The sequence below is a fragment of the Gouania willdenowi genome, chromosome 5 (assembly GCF_900634775.1).
Source record: "Gouania willdenowi chromosome 5, fGouWil2.1, whole genome shotgun sequence".
NCBI classification, from domain to species: Eukaryota; Metazoa; Chordata; class Actinopteri; order Blenniiformes; family Gobiesocidae; genus Gouania; species Gouania willdenowi.
Genome location: NC_041048.1, coordinates 8,713,800 through 8,736,156, shown reverse-complemented (window position 1 = coordinate 8,736,156; position 22,357 = coordinate 8,713,800). Strand labels below are relative to the sequence as shown.

Genomic DNA, 22,357 nt, shown 5'->3' with positions numbered 1-22,357 from the left:
GCCAGTGATGAAGACATTGAGGAGACCGTGGAGGGTGGAGTGTAAGCGGGGCCTTGTAATCAACAGGCGCTGACCAGCACACTTCGTATAATTTACAAACATTTAGCTTTACACTTGGCGACTGATTTAACATTTAGATTGAATTATTAGATGTAGAATTAACATTTAGAGTTACATGAATTAGAATAGAATAGAATAGAATAGAATAGAATAGAATAGAATAGAATAGAATGGAATGAAATGGCATACAATAGAATACACCTTTATTAATCCCCAGAGGGAAACAAAAATAAATTTAGACCCTAACATAGGATAATAGTGCAAAAATAAATTAAAATGTAGAAACATTTAGATTTAACATTTAACCTTACATTTCACATTTAGATTTACATTTAACCTTCAGATTTAGATTCAACATTTATATTTAACTTTTGCATTTAGATTTAACATTTACATAAACCATAAACAAAGCATGGTTACAATAAGATACACAAAGACGCTGTGGGCCTGACATTGCCGTTGACAAAGATCTCTTTAAAAGCACAAAATTAAAAATGCAGACCAAGTGAATCATTTATAAGACTATCCTTCTTGGCCTTTGAGCCTTGGAGGACTGTTTTACGCAATGCTTTGCTGTCCAATTGGGTCACATAGAGAAGATTCAGACGACGTATTTACATTTCTGGTGCGCATTTCTTAGAAAAACTTAAAATATGTGTTTTTCTTATAATACAAACATTTCTGTTTTCCTGCAAAAATATGTCAGGCATGTTTTTGTCTCTTTTGACACGTCTTTGTCAATTCATGTGAATGCAACACTACTTCTGTCTTGGCTGATCACTGAATCTACAGCGATATCCCAAAGACGAGGCCTTCCAGCATCCTATAGCACACTGAGGTTGCTCTGGTGAGGTCGAAGATAATGTGAGGCTGTCATTTATAATTCATTGGGTGTTCCATGAAGGGATGTCATCCAGCCTGTCTCTTATAAAGACTAGCCCAAAGATATTTGGAGTAAAAAAATAAAGCAGATGGTCAAGTTACTGTGACACAGCAGACCATGTGCCGCAGACCTTAATGGATCTAAAAATATCTCTGTTGCATGACTCTGTGGTTTCCCTTTTTTCTCAGTTGGTGACCAGTTGATTCCCATCATTTCAAGACAAAAAAATAATAATAATGACAATGAGTTTCATATCAGTAATATATAAGTCAGTTTCAGAGCTCCACAGAAAGCCACTCATTTGGTGAACGCCCTCCAGAGGGCAAAGGCATCAGCCACTCTGCAGCCTGTGTTTCCATCAAACTCCTCCAAAGTCTCATGTTTCCTGTGCGATGCGTAACACTCTGCTGCACCATCAGCACGGGTGACCTTGCCCTAACACTGCTGAACAAAGTTTAAATGCAACGTTGCTTTGGAGAACCACAGGTGTAATGCTGAGTGGTATTTTGTGAGTTTAGTATTGATTAAAGTTCAACAGAGCTAATCCACCAGTCATTGACTCAACTAGTACAGTGCCCGTCGGAAGTATTTATTCATATAGTGGGGGCTTAAGTAGAGTTGTCAATTATAGTTAAATGAGTATGTGTTTGAAGGATGGATGTACAAAGAGGTGTACATACTCCGTACTCTGTAGTGTTATAGAGGGGTACATTTGCGGGTGCAAAGTAAAATAGTGTGTGCGATTTCCCTGGTTTAATTCTATGGGACATGCGTTGTTTTTTTTACTAATTTTTATATTTTTTTCATTTGGTGTATTTTTCTGTAATGTATGTTTTTTTTGGAGTTATGTGTATTTTTATATATTTCTGTTGTCTTTTAGTGCATTTTTTGGACAATTATTGTTTTTTGTTGCCACTGTAGTGTGGTTCTGGAGTCATTTTATGTCTTTTTTAGTGTAGTTTTGTGCATTTCTGTTGTCATTTTGTGTATTTTTTTGTATAAATTTAGTTTTGTGTATTTTGAGTAATATTCATATTTTTGTTTTTTTCTGTAATATATGTTTTTTGGAGTCATTTTGTGTGTTTTTGGAGCCTTTTTGTAATTTTTTTTGTGCATTTCTGTTGTCGTTTTGTATACTTTCTGTATAAATATTCTTTAGTTTTTTTGTTTTGTTTTATTTCACTCATTTAGTATAATTTTATCATAAATACCTTATGTGGTGAGGGCGTGTTTTGAGATGTGCGTGTGTGTGTGACTCAATAACTGTCCTGCTGGCTCCTCCGTGGGTTATATCTCTCACACACACGCACGCGCATCAGCCGCGTGCATGCACATACTCCGTCACAGGTTGTCAAAAAAAAAAACGGACCCGCAGGAACTATTTGAAACTTCCGGGAACTCTTCCGTTGTTGCAACTCTCTCTTTCTAAACGGCTCTGTGTGTGTTCAGCATGTACATCCAAGGTGTGCATTTGATTATATAGCACGTGGTGAAAATATCAGCGTTTATAATGTCCTATCCGCAGAGAAATGTGCAGCTTTCAACACATCCGCAGCCATTGCCCGTCAACAACTGCCACGTCATAACTTTTGGGTCTCGGGAGCTCTGGCAAGCACCGGAGCCAAGCTGTGCAGTGAAATAAACGTAGATGGTGCGCTAGCGCTCTCCCTCACACACTGAGGTCAAAAGCTGAATAGGTTTCACTTCTGGGCAAACTTGAATGTGCCGTCCAGATGAAATAAGATTAAAATAAACATTTTGAAATGAGAAAATTACTCCATAATAACGGATGCACACACTCACGGTATTTGGAAGTCGTTGACAAAGTTTGAGGTCAAACAGACTCTGTGTCGGGGACATATTTGTTCCACAAACACACATACACACACACACACACACAGGCACGCAGACCTTCTTCGCATTATAGTATAGATGCTCTATAATGTTGCTGAATAATACCTTTCAGAGACGCTTTTTGCATTACATTAACAGGTGCCCTGTGAACCACAGGGCAGATATTGTGAAATTATGTGGTAACATAAAGAATGTGGTGGGTTTTTAAGTTGTACAAACAAGTGAATATTGTGTTTATGTTCTTTAGGTGAAAAGAGATGGAGAAGCAGGCTGAGAGTTGAGAATCAGACAGCTCAGCAAACTTTTTTACACACTATAGGAAGCTCTGGTCAAATATTAGCCTGATTGTTTGGTAATATTCAGTTTTATTTCATTTACACTAAATGATCCTAAAACAAGCAGCTCAGAGGTTTAGAGATTAGCACGTCTGCTTCACAGGAAGAAGATCCTCAGTCTATGAGTTCACAGTGCTGTACGATCGAGTTGGACCAGTTGGGTTTGGTGGAATGTAAGAAGAGAACAGAACGATACGATACGAGAGATAACACCAGGGAAGACATCCAAAGCTGAGGAATCATTCAGTGAGACGTAGGTTGTGGGGGGTAAGTTCTACAGGGAAATAAAACACTACCAGGCTTTCTCTACTACTACTACTACTATTACTACTACTACTACTCCTCAGCTACAATCCATCCATCCATTTTCAAATCTATTGCTCCACAGGCTGGCGCCACTTTTTAAAAGTCACATCTGCAACATTTACATTATTTTAGTTCATTTATGTTCAGGAACTGTTTTGCTCTTGTTAACATCTTATCCTGTTCAACATAAATCACTCATTATTCTATGGCATAGGTCATGTCATAATTATGAGAAAGAAAGGCATAATTATGAGATAGAAAGTCATATGTATGAGATAGAAAGTTATAATTATGAGAAAGAAAGTCATAATTGTGTGCAACAGAGTAAAAATTATCAGGGAAAAAATCATAATTATGAGAAAGAAAGGTATAATATGAGATAGAAAGTTAAAATTATGAGATAGATCATAAATATGAAATAGAAAGCCATAATTATGAGATAGAAAGTTATAATTATGAGATAGAAAGTCAAAATTATGTAAAAGAAAGTCATAATTATTAAATAGAAAGATGTAATTATGTGAAAGAAAGTCATAATTATGAGATACAAACTGAGAATTTGCGTACTGACTGTAACCATTACTAATTACACTTAATAATAATTCATATTACACATATTACAACACATGTGCATAGTGTAGAAAATAGTAGAAGTACATAAGTATTTATTGCAAAATGATTCCTTCACATTTTTGTATGTTTCTTTGCAAATTTACATTAAAAATATTTTCTCACTTTCTTTCTAATAAAAATGACCTCACTAACTTATAAATATGAATTTCTTTCTCATAATGATGACTTTACTAACTCATAACTATGACTTGCCATAGTGATTTTTTTTACATTTTTTTAGTGGTGGAAACGGGCATCCATGTTAATCTGCTCGCACTGGTGATTCCCAATTGTAGATTTTGCACAGAATAGGTTTTCTCTGTTCTGTCCGTACAGACCGATGGTCATCTATCACTGTTATGAAGAAACAAAGGTCCGCACCACTGCATAGTTTGCTCCCAAATTCAGTTTTTAATAAAACACCAAAAGACGTGACGTTTAGGGCTGACCGCCCTTCATCAGACATATGTCTACTTTGGACCTTTTTTGATCCAGCACACTGCTTCAAGTAAAGGGAAGTGCGTGTTTTTTTGATTGTGCTACATCTATCACTGTTACCTTGGAGACGGGTCCGGAAAAAGGAGAAAGGAGAAAGGAGAAAGGAGAAAGGTGAAAGGAGAAAAGAGAAAGAGGAAAAGAGAAAGGTGAAAGGAGAAAATAGAAAGGTGAAAGGAGAAAGGAGAAAGGAGAAAGGAGAAAGGAGAAAAGAGAAAGAGGAAAAGAGAAAGGAGAAAGGTGAAAGGAGAAAGGAGAAAAGAGAAAGGTGAAAGGAGAAAGGAGAAAGGAGAAAAGAGAAAGAGGAAAAGAGAAAAGAGAAAGGAGAAAGGTGAAAGGAGAAAGGAGAAAGGAGAAAGGAGAAAAGAGAAAGGTGAAAGGAGAAAAGTGGAAGGAGAAAGGTGAAAGGAGAAAGGAGAAAAGAGAAAGGTGAAAAGTGAAAGGAGAAAGGTGAAAGGAGAAAAGAGAAAGGAGAAAGGAGAAAGGAGAAAGGAGAAAGGAGAAAGGAGAAAGGAGAAAAGAGAAAGGTGAAAGGAGAAAAGTGGAAGGAGAAAGGTGAAAGGAGAAAAGAGAAAGGTGAAAGGAGAAAGGTGAAAGGAGAAAGGCGAAAGGAGAAAAGAGAAAGAGGAAAAGAGAAAGGAGAAAGGTGAAAGGAGAAAGGAGAAAGGTGAAAGGAGAAAGGAGAAAGGAGAAAGGAGAAAGGAGAAAAGAGAAAGGTGAAAGGAGAAAGGAGAAAGGAGAAAGGTGAAAGGTGAAAGGTGAAAGGAGAAAGGAGAAAGGTGAAAGGAGAAAGGTGAAAGGAGAAAGGAGAAAGGAGAAAGGTGAGTAATGATTGGAGGAGAGAAAAAGATTTAGGACAGGTAAATGCATACTGACTGCCCTGCTGCAGTGACTGACGGGCACGTTTAGAGGTCAATAACCAGACCTTGTGGGATGGAATGGGAGTGTCACATTTGTCCAACTTAACACCCATAAAAAATGAAGAAGGTGACCTGAGGTATCACCTGTGCTTCAGTCACTGAGACAGGGTTTGGCTCTAGGTGAGCGCAAAGAGCTTTCCACAAGCAGAGAGCTGATACTGTAGGAGATTAGTGTCAACAGTACAGGTTATAAAACTACAATGTGAAAATGGCACCAAGTAAAAAAAAAAAAAACTTCCAACACTGTCAAACAACACACATCTTGGGGCTCACTTTCAATATAAAATGTTCAATCACTAATTGTACTAATATAAATGATATAGAGACAAAAATCTAAAACAGAAAACAAAAAAAACAAAAAAAAAACATTTGCTGTATTATATAAAACTAAAGTAGAACTCTGGGTCATCACTTTTAAGACTATTGCTAATATGACCATACACATCCATTATTTGTTAAATCAAAACTTTTGAAATTTAAAGATATTGTTTATTATAAAATAACACAGATAATGGCCAAAGCTGGTACATTTTGGGATAATGTTAATAAAGAAATCAAAATTCTACATGTTTTTGTGTTTGTAAATGTTTGTGGGCAGAGAGAACAGTAATTTCAACTTCCTACATGTCTTGTACGTGTAGTGGATTTGAAAAAAAGAAAAAAAAAAATGAGTGGCAGATTTTATTATAAAAAAGAAAATGCATATATTTTAGAAAGTTATGTAAAGTAGTAGAAATAAGTTTGTAAGAATATAAAATGTTATTTTTTAAATGTTGTGTATAAAATAAAGTGCTTATGTAGGCAGTGGCTATCCGTACGGTTGCCGTATCAATATACCGGTAATCTATCCGTACGCAGTGCCCCTATTTGGCCAGTTTAGGTCATGTGACTAAGACTAAACCTAACCCTAACCCTAAAAAATGTCTGCAACCTTTATTCTTTATTCCCTTCATCTCACCTGGATTTAAATCCTTCCAGAGCAAAAAAAAAACTCCTTCTCAATGAAGACAATACAGTGTATTGAATTCTATACAATCAAGATTATATAGAATAATGTTTGATTTGATTTATATTAATCATGTAAATGGCAATTTAAAAACAGTTTAAAATAAAATAAAACAAATTAACATCAATAAACAGTATCATTTTACATGAACACAATGTTATAAAAAGAAGATTTTTTTTGTTAATGCATTTGAAAGGCGACAAAAAGTAAGTTGAATTTGATAACGCATGGTCATGTTGGTCAACACATGCTAATTCCTAATTTCTTGTCACCTATCAAGCATACATATTTAATTGGCACAATGGTGGTTAAATGAATCTGTTCTCACACAATTAAAATCTCAATTTTCTTCCAGAATAGTGTTGTTGTTGGTTTAGTTATCTTACCAGGGATTTAAAACTTAAGGTTAGCCACAGGTGCAGGAAAAATGGAAATGGTTTGTAGATGTTGCTGGAGGTGAAATAGGAAAGGTGGCCGAGTCATTGCATATAAAGATATAGGGAGCCATTGCAAAAGAGTCAAAGAGCCACATGAAGCTCCTGAGCCACAGGTTGCAGACCCCTGACCTAGCCTAACGCTAAACCTAAGAAAGCAATTCAAATGTACTTTGTTGAATGTTTACATTTCTTTTGTGTATTATTTGAGAAAGGTAACTTGAATGTTATGATTTGTGTTCAGCATATAAGCATTTTAGCTACTGCCTGTTTCAGTCTTGTTATATATTTTTAACTTGTGGTTTATGTTTGAAGATTTTTTTTTGGTTTTGTTTGTTAGACTGAAACAAAATAAACAAAAATTGCAACTGATCATAATGGATTATGATCTCACAGTGAGCGTCATTCTGGGTTTAAATAGAATGACATAATACATGAGTGTAACCTTTAAACAGTCAAACGATACGTGATGAGAATCACCACTTGAGCTGCCACTGTTCTCCTTCTCAGCAACCTGCATTTCTGTAAAAGTGTAGAAACATTATGTTACAGTAGATACATAGCTACTGCTTGGCTGTGTTAACAACTGCCTGTCAATTATTAACTCTACTGGGTCATTGTCATGTGAACTGTTAGCACATTGCTATCAAAGCAGCTAACGTTGTAAAGGTTTGTACTCACATTACTGTAACTGGGTTGTTTTATGGGTCCTTTGAGTGGGTTGATGGGTTTTTGAGTATATTTCTCAATCAGTAATTTTACTTGTACTTAAGTATGTTTAAAAAGACGTCATTTGTTACATTTCTACACCCAACCGTTACTGAGTAAATTATTATTTTCTATTTTTAAATAATCAACAGACATTGTGAAACTAAAAAAAAATTGTTATACTTAGAGCCTAATATAATAATAATAATAATAATAATAATAATAATAATAATAATAATAATAATAATAATAATAATAATAATATTTTGAAATTATTTTATTAGTGTTATTTTATTTTGAAAAAGAATTGTACATTTTCACATATCTTTTATTTTATACAAATTATTTTTTGAAAATAAACAAAATTCCAAATGTGCAATATTTGGTCTCTTTCTTTTTTAAGTTTATACATGAGATGTTTACTGTATGCAATGGAACTGTCGCAAGATTTATTACCAAAAATAAACATTGGGGGTGAAAGTAACTGATAACTTTTACTTTGAGAAATATTTAATTAAGCTAGTTTTCACTTGTACTGAATATTTTATGTATGACTTACTTGTATTTGTACTTGTACTTGAGTACAATTTCAATCAAGTAACAGTACTTGTGAGGTATTCCTTGGGTTTATTTTAGGTTTTGAATTGTAGTCTAAGGTAGTGGTTCCCAACCAGGGGTACGTGTACCCCTAGGGGTACTTGAACACATTGTAGGTGGTACTTGGAAACATTGATCTATTTCCAACATGCTGAGTCATTTTTAAGCCTATTTCAGACACTGTACAGGCTCATCCAACAGCTTTTCCACCCGTTGACAATAAACTGCATTAATGAAATAAACAATATTGTGGCCTTAATATCCTTCTAGATTGTTACTAACATGTTAAGCACATAACTAAAAATTGAGGTAAATATATTCTCTGCTATACAATAATTGAAATGCACAAAATTGATATTTGGTGTGCGTTAAACGTACAGACTGACATTTTCAAGCTATTAACAACTTGTAAATAAAACAAGAAAGGTTCTAAATTAGAGTGACGATGGGGTTCTCCTAATCAGAAGAGAAGGCTCGGGGGGTACATGAGACAGAAAAGGTTGGGAAACACTGGTCTAATGTATTTCTTAGTAATCCACTGTGGCTTACTCATCTATAAGTAATTTAAGGCAAACAAAAGTGTAGACAACCACTGGATTCACACAAATATCACTAGAATTTTCACTTTATCTTCAGCAACAGAGGGGAAATAATTGAGGGACTAATTTAATAAATGAACTGTAATAATATACTTGTTTTTTTATTTATTTAATTTCTGTGTTACACACATTTCTGACAATACTATGTTTAGGACCTGTGACGAAGAAGAATAATCATCATCATAAAAACAGTTTACAGTGTGAAAGCGTGACACCTTGTGGACGTTTAGGGCATCACATAAAGTTGAAGATTGACAAATTAAACCCTTTAGAGCATTATTTTAATTAACATTTTTAGACCTAAACAGTTGACCTGCTCTATTGGCTACGCAAGCACGTTTTTGGTTTGCAGAAAATAATTAAGTACTCAAGGTGCATCAAGGAATATCAACATTTTTTTTTTTTTTTTTTTTTTTATACATCTTAATAATTCAATAGATCTTTGTGTTTTTTTTTATTTAAAGCTGGATGATTTATTGTCATATGATGGATGAGGGAATTATACTGATACAGTAAAAACTTCCACTCTTCTATGACACAACTTGGAAAAGAGACTTACTCATTACTCATGTGTGTTTCACAATGCATGAAAACAGGGAACTGGTTTATTTTGTTTTCAACACAATTACTTCTTGAATACCTTTGATTTCTCTGAAGTGTGAATACATGCATGTTGTTTGAACCCAGCCCAGTGGAAACACTGTGATTATGAAACATGGGGAAGCTGTACTGGAACGCTGCCCAGGGTGAATTATTAACATGTGGCTTTAAAATGTAAAATTAGGATTTCTAAATAGAGAATTGGTTTATGTTCCTGCTTCTTAGTGAAGAATCTGTGTGTCCTGTGCTGGTTATTCTATCGTTTTCATATCTGTGTTAGCCCTGTTTCGAAAAGGCTATGAAAAGAAAAATGCATTCAGTTAACAACAAATATGACTACTAATAATTACTTAATATTTCTTAATCACAAGCAGTACGATAAACCAATCAAATGTAAAACATTGAGAATAATACCTTACTTTTCTAACAGCGTTTTGCCATTTAAGGGGAAACTAATTCCAACTCACTTACGGATGTATGAATGTAGATTTAAAAAGGTATAATTTTTTTAACTGCTTATACATTAATATTTCAATTTATATCCCACTAACCCATTCAGTGTTAGGAGAAAGATTTGCCTGCATTTTTGTTGACACTTTTTAAAAAACTAATCAAACTATACTATAGACCAGTGTTTCTCAAATGGGGGTACGCGATGGCACTACAAGGGGTACTTGGGAGAGCGAGAGAGAGAGAGAGAGAGAGAGAGAGAGGGAGAGAGAGAGGGAGAGAGAGAGGGAGAGAGAGAGTGGAAAATATAACAAATAAAGGTTCAGTGTTGGTTCCACCACAGGAGTACGATGACCGGAAATGATAGAAAACTATAGAAATAAATATATTCAGGAGCAACTCAATCAATGTTTTTCAACTTTGGGGTCGGGACTCCATGTAGGGTCACCTGGAATTTAAATGTGTTTGCCTGAAATTTCTGAAAAACTAAAATAGATTGTTTCTATACTTTCAAATTGTGGAATAAATATCTAGTTCAACTAAAAAGCGGTAAACAAATGAATATAACTCATTCTAAAAATGTCTTTGGGGTCGCCAGAAATTCTTGATATCAAAATGGGTTCATGATCCGAAAAAGGATGGAACCACTGTTTCTTCCCACATATTTACAAAATGAGATTATTTAAAAAGTGTTCTCACTCTTTAATGCCATCATCATGTTCTATAGTGGTTTTTAAATTGTTTTCTAAGCTAAAGATTGTAGTCGGACAAAGGGGGCACTTGGATTCAGAAATAACAGAAAGGGGGTACTTGTGCCAGCAAACTTAGAGACGGTCAAAGGTATTGTGATGATTATATTATGACAAAATACTATTACTATTTATTATGTTATATTGTTTATTTATTTTATTTATTGCACTGTTACTGGAGTTGGCTTGTTTTAATCTCATGTGTACAATGACAATAAAGGCATTCATCATCATCATCATCATCATCAAATACACAAAAGTGCAACAAGAACACACTAAATGAATCTGAAGGACAACTACAAAATGACAGATACAACACACAAAACTGAAAAAATTACAGAAAAACACAAAAGGACAACAAAAATACACAAATTGGTAACACAAATACACAAAAGTTGAATAATATGTGAAACGACAACCAAAATACACAGGAATTACTCCAAAATACACAAAACAATTTATTAATAATAATAATAATAACAATAATAATAATAACAAAATAACCTAAAAAAAACACACAATACAAGAAAAAAAAATACACAGTAAACCTCAATCTACCCTGTCTTAATGCTCTGGTAATTTTTTCTAATTGTTGATATGAATGTTTGTAATGTGCCCATCTCTATTATTATTATTATTATTATTATTATTATTATTATTATTATTATTATTATTATTATTATTATTTATTTTTTTATATGCTGTAAACTTGACACACTGATATAACTGGGCAAGTGTAAAAAAAAAAAAAAAAGCGCCTAATATATGAGTGACTGTAACTCCAACGCTTAGTGTTTTATATTTGACAGTAAAGCACAGAGTGATAGTGAAACCATAAACACGGTCTGACGGAGCTGACGACGGGTGATCGTTTCCTGGTTCCTTTTATGGTAAAACATGACGATAGTTACCGCTACAGCTACACCTCCAACAGGTAGACGAGGAAATAAAGACGACAGTGACCCTGACTACGTGTCTAACAAAGAGGAGGAGGAGGAGGTTCTCTCTTTAACTGTTCCTCACTCACAGCTCAGACCTGCTGACATTAACATTAACATTAACATTAACATTAACATTAACACTAGTGCTGCTGATAAGAAGAGCGACGAGCCGGGAGTGAAGGTGAGTCCACTGCAGTCTCTGCTTTTTATTGCCCTTAAAGTAACCCAATGTAAAATAATACAACAATGTTTTGTGTATTATTAACCCTCTGTTAGCACTGAAAACCAACTCAGAAACCTGTTTTAATGTTTCTCAAACAAACCAACGGTAAACCTTATGATTACCACTTAGTTATAGGGAGTCAGGTGTTGTTTTTAGTGTGTTTTTCCCTACTATGTATGTGGCGCCGATTGTAAAGTTGCATGCTAAAATAAAAAGCAACTTTTCACATCATTTGGTCATAAACCACATACGTGATTACTTTTGACCAGATTTATAGCAATATTTGTGATATTTACTTTTCTCATAAAAATATAATGTCAATGGTGAATCTATAAATCTAAACGTTAAATATTAAATCTAAATATAAATGTTAAATCGAAACGTTAAACCGAAATGTTATATCTAAATCTAAATGTTAAATGTTAAATTTAATTGTTAAATCTAAATGTTAAATGTAGTTGTAAAATCTAAATGTTAAATCTAATTGTTAAATCTAAATCTAAATGTTAAATCTAAATGTTAAAACTAAATGTTAAATCTTAATGTAAAATCTAAATGCTAAATGTGAAATCTTAAAGTTAAATGTTAAATGTAAATGCTAAATGTTAAATCTTATTGTTAAATGTTAAATCTAAATGCTAATTGTTAAACCTAAATGTCACAGGTGAAATAAAATATTCATTTAATATGCAAGTTATTTGGAATTACCAAAATAAAAGCTAATTTCACATTTAAATAGACATTTAACATTCACAAAATTCACAAATATTGTTGTTAATCTGGTCAAAAGTAACGTACATTAGAAACGTTTTTTAAATCTACTTTGTTGCTAAATGTTGTGAAAAGTTGCTGTTGATTTTAGCATGTGAAACTTTACAATCGGCGCCCCATAACCATGGCAACTGTTGGGTTATATGGCAGGTAGGGAGTGAACATTGGATACTCCTCAAAATGAATATGTGAGAAACAGGTAAGGCAGTGTTGTTCAACGATGGGGTGAAATAAGTGTTGCCGATTTGGTGTATGGTCAGTGGTAGTATGTAATATATAATATCATATATATATATATATATATATATATATATATATATAAGATATTTCTTTTAAAAGGCAAGGTGCATTTTACAAAAGTTTGAGAACCACTGATCTATATAACGGTAGCTTTAATGGGTGTCCCTGCTCTGCTTGCGTTAATCCATGGCAGAGAAAAGAAAAAAATTGGTAAATTTGTAAAGAATCTAAAGCTGACTTTGACACAGTAGTTTTTCATGTGAACAAACAGAACAACAGAGCAGAACATGCACAACAAGATGGAAGAGGTTTTTCTTTATTTTTCGAATTATTTCTTTTAAAAAAAACTAAACAAATGCACACAACTCACTAATGTGTAGAGGTGGGACGATACATTGAGTTGACGATAGACTATTTTGGTCCCGCGATAACAAAAACGTTCAATATTTTTGGTTAATATCCATGCATTTATTGGATTTTTATTTGACTTGAACTCTGGTAATACTTGCATACTCACTCTGAGTGTGAACTTTTCTACTCAATAGGAGTATGAAAAACTAATACAAACCATAACAATCTGGTGTGTTGTAGATTGTGTGAATTTATTTATTTATTTTAATAAATGTTTAAAAAATATATTGTATCCAAACTTTTGCGATACCGCTCATAACCTCGATAAAACTCATTGTGACGTTTTGATATCTTGTTGCACACTATAGTGTCCCACCTTTACTCGTATGTTATGGCGTAAACAAATAAATAAATACATGTTTTTAAACTTGTTTGCTCAAACAGATACAGAATTGAACAACATTTCCAGTCCTCGCATATCTTTTTGTCATTTTATGCTAAAGTTCTGATTTAAATTTCAAATGGTTGTGGCAAATATTTAGCTGACAAAAGATGATAACCCTTTAGTCCATAACATGTGATTTTTCCTCTCCTTCTCCAGAGCCCAACATGGAAACACACACAGAAAAAGAAAAGCCAGCCAATGGCCAGTTGATCTATGTTCCTCCCAATGACACCGTCCGTCTGCTGGAGGTCTACGTCAAACGCAGCCTCAGTCTCAATGATGGAACACTGGGACTAAACTCAGTGAATGCAAGGGAGAAAGAAAAGTGGGTACCGGTTCGAAGAAGGATTCGCCGACACTCCAGCGACCCGTCCTTCCTTAATATTGAGGGCTGCAGTGAAACAAGAGATAATGTTTCTGTGGCTGAATTACGAATAGATGAAGAGGAGGAAACCCCCAAAAAGATTAGCAAACAATCGAAGAAGATAAAGAAACCCACGTTTTGGAAAACCTTTTTGGGTTTTTTCTCTCGTAAAACAAACGAGGACAAAGACGAGGAGCACGACGTTCCTGCTGAGAAGCCTGAGGACCCTGAGGCAACAGACGCCTTCCTGCCCTCCACTCCAGTCACGCCACGAAAGAAAACACTGAGAAAACGTTCCATGAGGAGGAGATTCTCAAAGAGACGTCTATCTCTGATCAAACTCAATAAACCTGGGAAAGAACTCCACACCACAGACATCACCGGTGTCGAGGGTAAGTCTCACTATACATTTTACAAGGTTTTTTAAATGACGACCTGTATTATATAGTTAAAAACCCAGATGCACTACTTATTTTTTATAGAAAGTAACATGCTTATTAACTTATTTTGTTGTTTTCCAGGGATTGTGAGTGTGGAGCCAACAAACTCGTACTATGAGAACGTGTCGGCAGAGCTTGAAAAAATTGTGCATGAAGTAAAAGTGGAAGAGAAGCCTCTCTCAAATGGTAAGAAACTTATTCCATTTCATTTCACACTTGTTGTTCACCCGTAATAAGCCATGTGTGTGTACTTAGTCATATTTGCTTCCATCAAACCTCCTGCAAACAGCACAGTCAACAATCTTGTGTTAATAGGACATTTATAACAAAGAAGAGGCGTCAGTAATTATATTGATTTGTTTGAATTGATTTCAAAATGCCACTTTGTTTGTAAAAACTGTTGAAATTTACATATATAATCTAAATAATCTAATAATTTCCTTCATGAAAAACAGACAACAGCAAGAAAAACAAAAAAAAAAACACACAAAATGAGATCAAAGACACGCAAAACAGCAAGAAAAACACATAAAACAACTTCAGAACACACTAAAATGTAAGAAAAACACACAAAACAACAACAAAAACACACAAATCGAATCCAAAAACACAAAATGACATAAAAAATACATGGATCAAACAAAACGGCTTTAAAAATATGAAACAGCAAAAACATATTAAAATGATGGCAAAATTAACAAAACAAAAAAACACACAACATTGATTCAAAAAGACTCGAAACAGCAAAAATATAGCAAAATGTTGTGTAAATTGACAAAACAGCAACAAAAACATATAAAAGTCTTTTCCTGGTATTTACTCTAAATGCTGACATCAATGTTGATAAAGTGGCCCTTTGCATTAGAAGATCATATTTCTGATGTAGCGTATTAAGTGCTCTGCTTTAACAAAAGCTTACTGTAGGTTAATTCCACTCATAGATGTTAGCGATGATGAAACAACTTGTAAAATGTTCAGTGCATTAAATAAACACTTGTTTCTTCTCCCAGAGGAGCTAATCGAAAGGTTCATCGCTCTGACGAAGGAGGAAGGCGATGCAATGGATGTCAAGGTTGGTTTTTCATTGTTTTACATAAGGAAGCTTTCAAATGGACTAAAATGTGAATATTGTGTTTGAATAGAAGAAAATACAAGGTTGTTTACACTGAGGGATCGTATGGCTGTGGTTCACCACTCACAGCTTATGAAACCCATGTGAGCTTCATTAGCAAACCTCTGAAAATACATTATTTGTCACAAGATTACAAATGGGAAGGGAGTTTTTTTTTAATGACGAGTATCACAACTGAAATAATGTCTAATAATTTAGAAGATACTGTATGATGAGGTAACAACCGACCCTTTTTCAAGAATGTTACGCAACTTTGTCATCTGAGTGTCTCACAAAATATAGACGTGCTGAATTTTTAAACACATTAAACAGGTCGGACAAAATAAGAAAATAAAATTAAGTATCAACTTGATTTACAATTTTCTCAGCAGATGTATATATTCTGATATATTAATATATTCTGTAATGACAGAAACACACTCTCGAACAATGAAATGCTTAGCAACAAAAAAAAAAAATACACATCCTACAACTTGGAATTTCCTCACAAACACTTCATCAAAATTCCACTAAAGATTACACAAAAGATGTTCACAATTATGCAATCTTAAAAAAAAGGCAGTATTTTACTTTTGATGACATATGCAGGCATGGCAAGATAAATTAATAAATGAATTAGAAAACTTACACAACAATTGGTCTCAAAATCATGGAATTTAGAAGTGAAGTTCCTGCAATGACTCAAATCTGTCATTTATTGCTTGGATGGAAATATCATTTACAGGTGGAATTGCAAACTGGAGCACAATAATGTGGAAATCGCTTTTTTCCAACTACTCTGTGTTTGGCCCCTGAGTGAAAATGAGTTTGACATTCCTGTATTTGATGATCCAAAGACATACAGTAATGTATTAAACATGGTTATCAGTAAGTGTGTTTTCATTACCCTTGGAAATGCGCAAAATCTTAAGTGCGCAATACAAACTGGTAATGGAAAACCCCAAATATCGCTGAAATGTTTGTGCTTTCATGAGTTTTTTCAGACGTTTCGATATTTAAATGCATTGCAAAAGCGCCACGGAAAAACTTTTTACGCAGTTACACGTCACATGTTGTGACGTACCTGTTCACACGACCACTTCTCTCCGAAAAACATGGCACAATACGCGTGGACAAAAGAGGAGGCTAAAACATTTCTTAACATCATACTTAAAAATGATTACTGTCACAATAAAGGAATGTGGACCGTTATAGGGAGGTTTTTAGCGTCCATCCTCCTGTACTAAGTCTTGCGGAATGAGAATTCACAAGAGTTACGAGCCACACAGCTATCAATCGCAGATACCATCAACATCAAAAGTAAAAACCACGTGTTGAATATACGTATATAGACTCAGTCTGTAGGTGATCCATGCATGACGTAGCCCGACTGCTAATGCTAACAGTTCTGTTCTCCGTCACTTTTCCAGTTGAAAGAAAACCCCACGCTGAGCAGTTTCTTCCAGAAAATTACCTACTCCTCCTTTAAGAAGCTGGCTGATGCCTACTTGGAAAAAGAGGTTTCTATCCCCAAGAAAACCCCAACTGTACCACCAACGGCACCTGAACTGGTTAAACTGGCCTTCACATTGGATTTCACAGCTCGTATGGCCATGCTGTCCAAACAGAATGTGGTCTACATCACAGGACTGGGGAACCGGTACCTACAAGACCAGTTTGAATACACTCAGGTGAGGAAAACCAAAGGGAAAGACCACTTTTATCAAAAATAATTTGGAATATATTTCGCAATCTCAGAGCAATGTAATGTAAAAAATAAAAAGAAGTTAAAAAGCGTAAATGCTCTACTCATACCATTGGGTGTATTGCTAGATATTTCCATTTCTTGATCCGTCACTGATGATCTTTCCCGTGTATCGTTTGCAGGCTTGTACCGATCATCCGTGGTCCGACAGTGACGACTGAATCGATCAGAAAGAGACGAGGTTGGAAGAGAACGTTTTTCACATCGTCGCTAAGTGCTTCAAATGATTGTTGAGATCATAGATTTTAAAGACACTTGTTAGCGTGTTAGTTAATTATTTACTTGGTTGTAAATGAAGCTCTGCTCCGTCAGATGTTTACAGAGGAAGCAGTTTAGCACGTTGGAGTTTCAGTTTGTGAAAAACGAAAGGTTGACTTTTATTAGCAGCACACTCCTGTCATAATGTGCCAAATGTTTTTCAATGCTATAGCATTTTAAGGGATCAGTTTAAAATCGTGATCATTTGCCAGCTTGTCTGTTTACCTGGTTATTAGCAGTACTCTATCCTGGAGCTAGGTGTGTCGAGTCCTTTGGACCCACTTTTCTGCCAGTTTTAGTTGACTCTCTACAGCACCACACCTGATGCCATGTGAGGAGCTCATTATCAAGTTTTCTGCCAAGCTGCACCATGACACGATCAGTTTAGACATGCACGACTCATACCCTCAATGGCTGTGTTAAAAATGGCGCAATTCATACTATACACTACAAACTCAAAGAGTATATACTGTCTACGATATACTGAGTATGGTTAGGATGATACGAGTGATGACCGTTCCCAGTGAAGTATACTTTCAAGTTTCTCAAAATGTATTTTGAACCTACAACGACAAAAACCGGAAGCACACTATGGCTAATAATCTCCGTTTATTTGCCACCTTTGAAAGTTCTGAAATTATTTTAAGTGAGAAAGTGACCAAGTAGAATATCAACATGTGGTCATTTGATCCATAAAACTCACGGAAACATTTAATTCCAACTTTTCAGAGATTTTCGTAGACCCCCCACTGTGCTAATGACAATGGGGGATTAACTTCAAAACAAGAGCCCTATTTACAAAAGCATTAAAGAACTAATGGAAGACAAGAAGAGATGCTTTTGTTTTGAAAAGGGGATGTTCGACTTTTAGCTTGAAGCCGGTCCCAGGACGATTTTACGTTCCGTTTGCTATGCATCATGGGACGGTTAAGTATGACTAGTGTGCCCACCGTGCATACTTAAAAAATGTCCCGATACAGTATTCATTTGGGTACTTTTCATACTATCTAATGTGAACGCACTACATACTCATTTTTGTCAGACCTTGTATGAGTAGTACGTTAGTATGCGATTGCAAGCACAGCCGAAGACTAGAGTTGCCAACTCCTGGCCTAGACTCAAGAATTGTGTTTAGCTACCTTAGGAGCTACATTCAGACTGAAGGCCAATGCGATTGAAATCAGTTTTTGTATTTTGGTCATGTCTGGCACATATCCGATCTCATAAAGACAATTTGAACAGCACAAATCTGATTTTTAAATATTTTTTTCAAATCCGACCCAGGCCTCTTTCAAATGTGGTTTGAAAGCTCATACATGTGTTTTGCAATGGCAGGAGGCCAGGAGGAGCGTCCGAATTGTGCATTATGACCACCTGTCTGAACGTAGTCGTAGGGAAGACATTGGAATTCCTCAAATAACAGCTGGTGGAAATAGCTGGGAGAGTGTTGTCTGGGCTTCACTGCTGAGGGTGTTTATGTCAAACAGGCCTGAAGCAGTAGCAAGAATAAGGAGTAACGAGGCCAAAAAATGCTTAAGAATCCAGAGAAAATTCACGCAAGCTCAAGTAAATCCTTCAAACACTGCATATAAAGGCTTGGTGCTCATCCATGATCTAGCTTTTAGCAGTAGCTGTGCCACAGATGAGCTCAGTAAATAGGTGCAACATTTTTCTTTACATTTCTTTGTCATCTGTACATGACTGTGACTTTTAAAAGCTGTTGTGAGTGCTGGCATTCATATTCTATTGTATAATAAACGCACATAATTTATTGCCAACATATCTGTTTTTGCAATTAGACATGGAACAACTAGAAAATGTATTTATTTGTTGAAAAGAAACTGTAATCTCTCAGTAATCATGTTGTAAAAAAAATATTTTATCATTAAAAAATAATTTTATATTTTGCCACAGCAATTTATTATATTTCTGAAATGTAAAGTTTTCTTTTGCCTATTATCATGCACAGAAATTGTGGTCAGGGGGTTAACGTAATATAACTTAACATAACAGACACACAATATGTCAATATATTTACGCAAGTTTTTATTTTTAAATAAGAGAAGTAGGTTTTTTGGAGAAGTTATGAGGTTGACAATATAGCAGACGGGACATTTGAACCTTCCTGTTTATTGTGTGTGGGACTGGTTTTCTCACGCTTTGTTCCATCTCGACTGTGGTTCAGGTGGTAGTGGGTCGTCTTCTGATCGAGAGGTTGGGGGTTCGATCCCAGTACCTGACTATGTGTCGAAGTGTCTTTGGGCAAGACACTGAACCCTAAGTTGCTCCCAGTGGTCGACTAGCGCCTTGCATGGCAGCCCTGTCCCACTGGTGTGTGAATGTGAGAGTGATTGGGTGAATGAGCTGATATGTAAAGCGCTTTGAGACTGTTTCAGTGTGGTGATAAAGCGCTATATAAAATCAAGTCCATTTACCATTTACCATCTCAAATCAGAAATGTGTCTGAATGTAATTTTAAAGACACGTATTGATCTAGCTGTAATTTTCCAACGTTCTTCTTAGTTTTTTTTTAAATACACGAATTTAGAAGAAGAAATCCATCAAAGTCAGTTTAATTCAAATTACAAATTCAAAAGATGCCCGAGGACCAGTGTCTGACCACACAGTCATTCACCTTTTTGTCTTAGTTTAAGCCATCATTCCTATGTACTTACTTAAACTTTGTATGGTTTCCTTTAAGTGATATATGATGAACATTTTGAAAACTTTTGACAAAATACATTGTTTATTTATTTGCCTGAGAACCACTTCTCATTTACCTTGTGACAACCAGGCCTTTGGTAAAACCTCATTGACACTAAGACTGACTGGGTGCACTAAAACGTTATATAGTTTAAATGTATGTTTAGGGTTTAATAATTATTTTTCAGATTGGAATTTAAAAAAAAAAAAAAGTTTCTTAATGAGAAACAATTTTTTCCCGTCATGGTAAAATGGTCAGTTACTTACACGATAAAGTGTTGTTTTAAAAGATCAAAAGCTCCAAAAGTAAAGAAACAGGGTGTTGCGTGTAAAAGCAAAGGAGAGAGAGAAAAAAAGGAGAACTCCAACGTAAATAACATAGACCACACCTTTGTAATCTCACACTGCTGCATTCTGGGAAACAACCTGCAGCGTGTGTACACATGACCTTTAAGAAAACATTCTTGAGTCAAAACAAGTCACAGCAGAAGCTGGTGCAGACACAGAATGGTTTGATTCACTCAATATTCAGCTGCAAATATTTGCACTAACTAAGAACTTCAACAGTTCCAGTGAGATTATTTTGTCTTCTTTTTTTGTGTGTTTTTTTTAAAGTATGTTAAGTTGAGGTTTTGTTAATTCACACAAGGTTTTGTAGGAAATGCTTTATATAAAAGATTAACATTTCCCTAAAAACCTTGTCTGAATAAAAAAAAACCTCAACTTAACATAAGAACTTCAATAATTAAGTCTCTACATTTACATTGTTTGGCAGTAACGTATAAAACAGAGTCCCAGCATGCACCGTGCTATGGAATAATGTAAAGGAAACCAACAGTCTTGTGAGTTGCAGTGTTTTCATACGTACAGTGAACGCTGGTAACTGTAAAACAGGACCAACAAGACTCACAAAGCAAGGGATTAGTGCTTCCAATGCAGCATTATGTAACAAACAGTGAGCCAGAAGCAAAAGTGGAGACATGAAGAAGCAAATAATTACTTTCTAAATAATAGCAAAGTGTTTATTATATAAATACAGGTGTTTGCTATGGAAATGACACAGGTCACATTTCTTGAATAGAAACCAGACGTGTGCAAAGGTTTTAGAATAGAAACTTGAGGATAAATCACATATTCAGACAGCCAGGACATGTAACATTAAAGCTAATGTTTGGTAACAGCTGCATATTAATCAATATTTTAGATGTAATTCTGTAATTTAACTCTCAGACAACTGGATCTAAAGAATAATGTACAGCTCACTGTGTGAGTGTGAAGCAAGGTTGTCAGGTGTTCAGTGGGAAATGATTCAATTTCACCCAATTGTTCTAAAAAAACAGTTTTGAAAACTAATTATTTTGTATGCATTACATAATAAAAGAAACACATAAAACAAAACAATATAACAGAAGTTCAATTGCAGTTCTAATCATATTTTGTTTTTTTAAACTTTCTTTTATCCTTCCCACTACATGTATCAAGTATGCAAAATATAAACCTTATATATTATTAGTTTTCTTGTTTGATTTCTATTCATTCAATACACTTTGATAAGAATGACTGCAGATTGTTAATTACACTATTTTATTTAAAAGATTATAAAAGCTTTTGTGTTTATTTGATTTCTATTCATTCAAGACACTTTAATATGAATGACTGTATATCGTTAATATAAGCTACAAAGGTTCATTACTTAACATTTTTGGTTGGTGGTGTGCCTTGGGATTTTTATTTCATTTCAATGAAAAAATGTACTTCGGCTCAAAAAAGGTTGAAAAACACTGGAATGGCTTTTTCAGCTCATAATTTAAAACTGTTTGGTATCAAGCGTCACTCCGTGTGTAAATGTGTACATCCGAGTCATTTAGTCCAGACAGCTTTTCTGGATTTAGCCTATTATTCTTTTAAAACCTAATTCTTTACGTAAAACACTTGTAAACCAATGAAATAGATCAAAGTAGTAATTATTGGCTCTTTAAGACCTTATTATTGCAGGTAAACCCAGAGCAAACCAGTGATAAAGCAACAGCATGACTGGAAAGCTCCTGGACATGTGACACATCAAAACAAAGTGACCACAAACAGGGTTGAATAGTTGTGGGTTTTTTTTTTTCTTCACAGATTATGAAACACGTTT

The 22,357-nt window shown here is 34.8% G+C and overlaps 1 protein-coding gene across 1 annotated transcript; it reads left to right on the top strand.

Moving 5' to 3' along the window:
- Positions 1-11,552: 11,552 nt before the first annotated feature.
- LOC114463653 (uncharacterized) lies at positions 11,553-18,412 on the top strand. Its single transcript, XM_028447333.1, has 6 exons — positions 11,553-11,730; positions 13,736-14,335; positions 14,465-14,569; positions 15,394-15,455; positions 16,925-17,185; positions 17,382-18,412. Exons 2-6 carry the CDS (start codon positions 13,744-13,746, stop codon positions 17,418-17,420), a joined length of 1,059 nt encoding a protein of 352 aa, XP_028303134.1. The 5' UTR covers positions 11,553-11,730; positions 13,736-13,743; the 3' UTR covers positions 17,421-18,412.
- Positions 18,413-22,357: the final 3,945 nt, after the last annotated feature.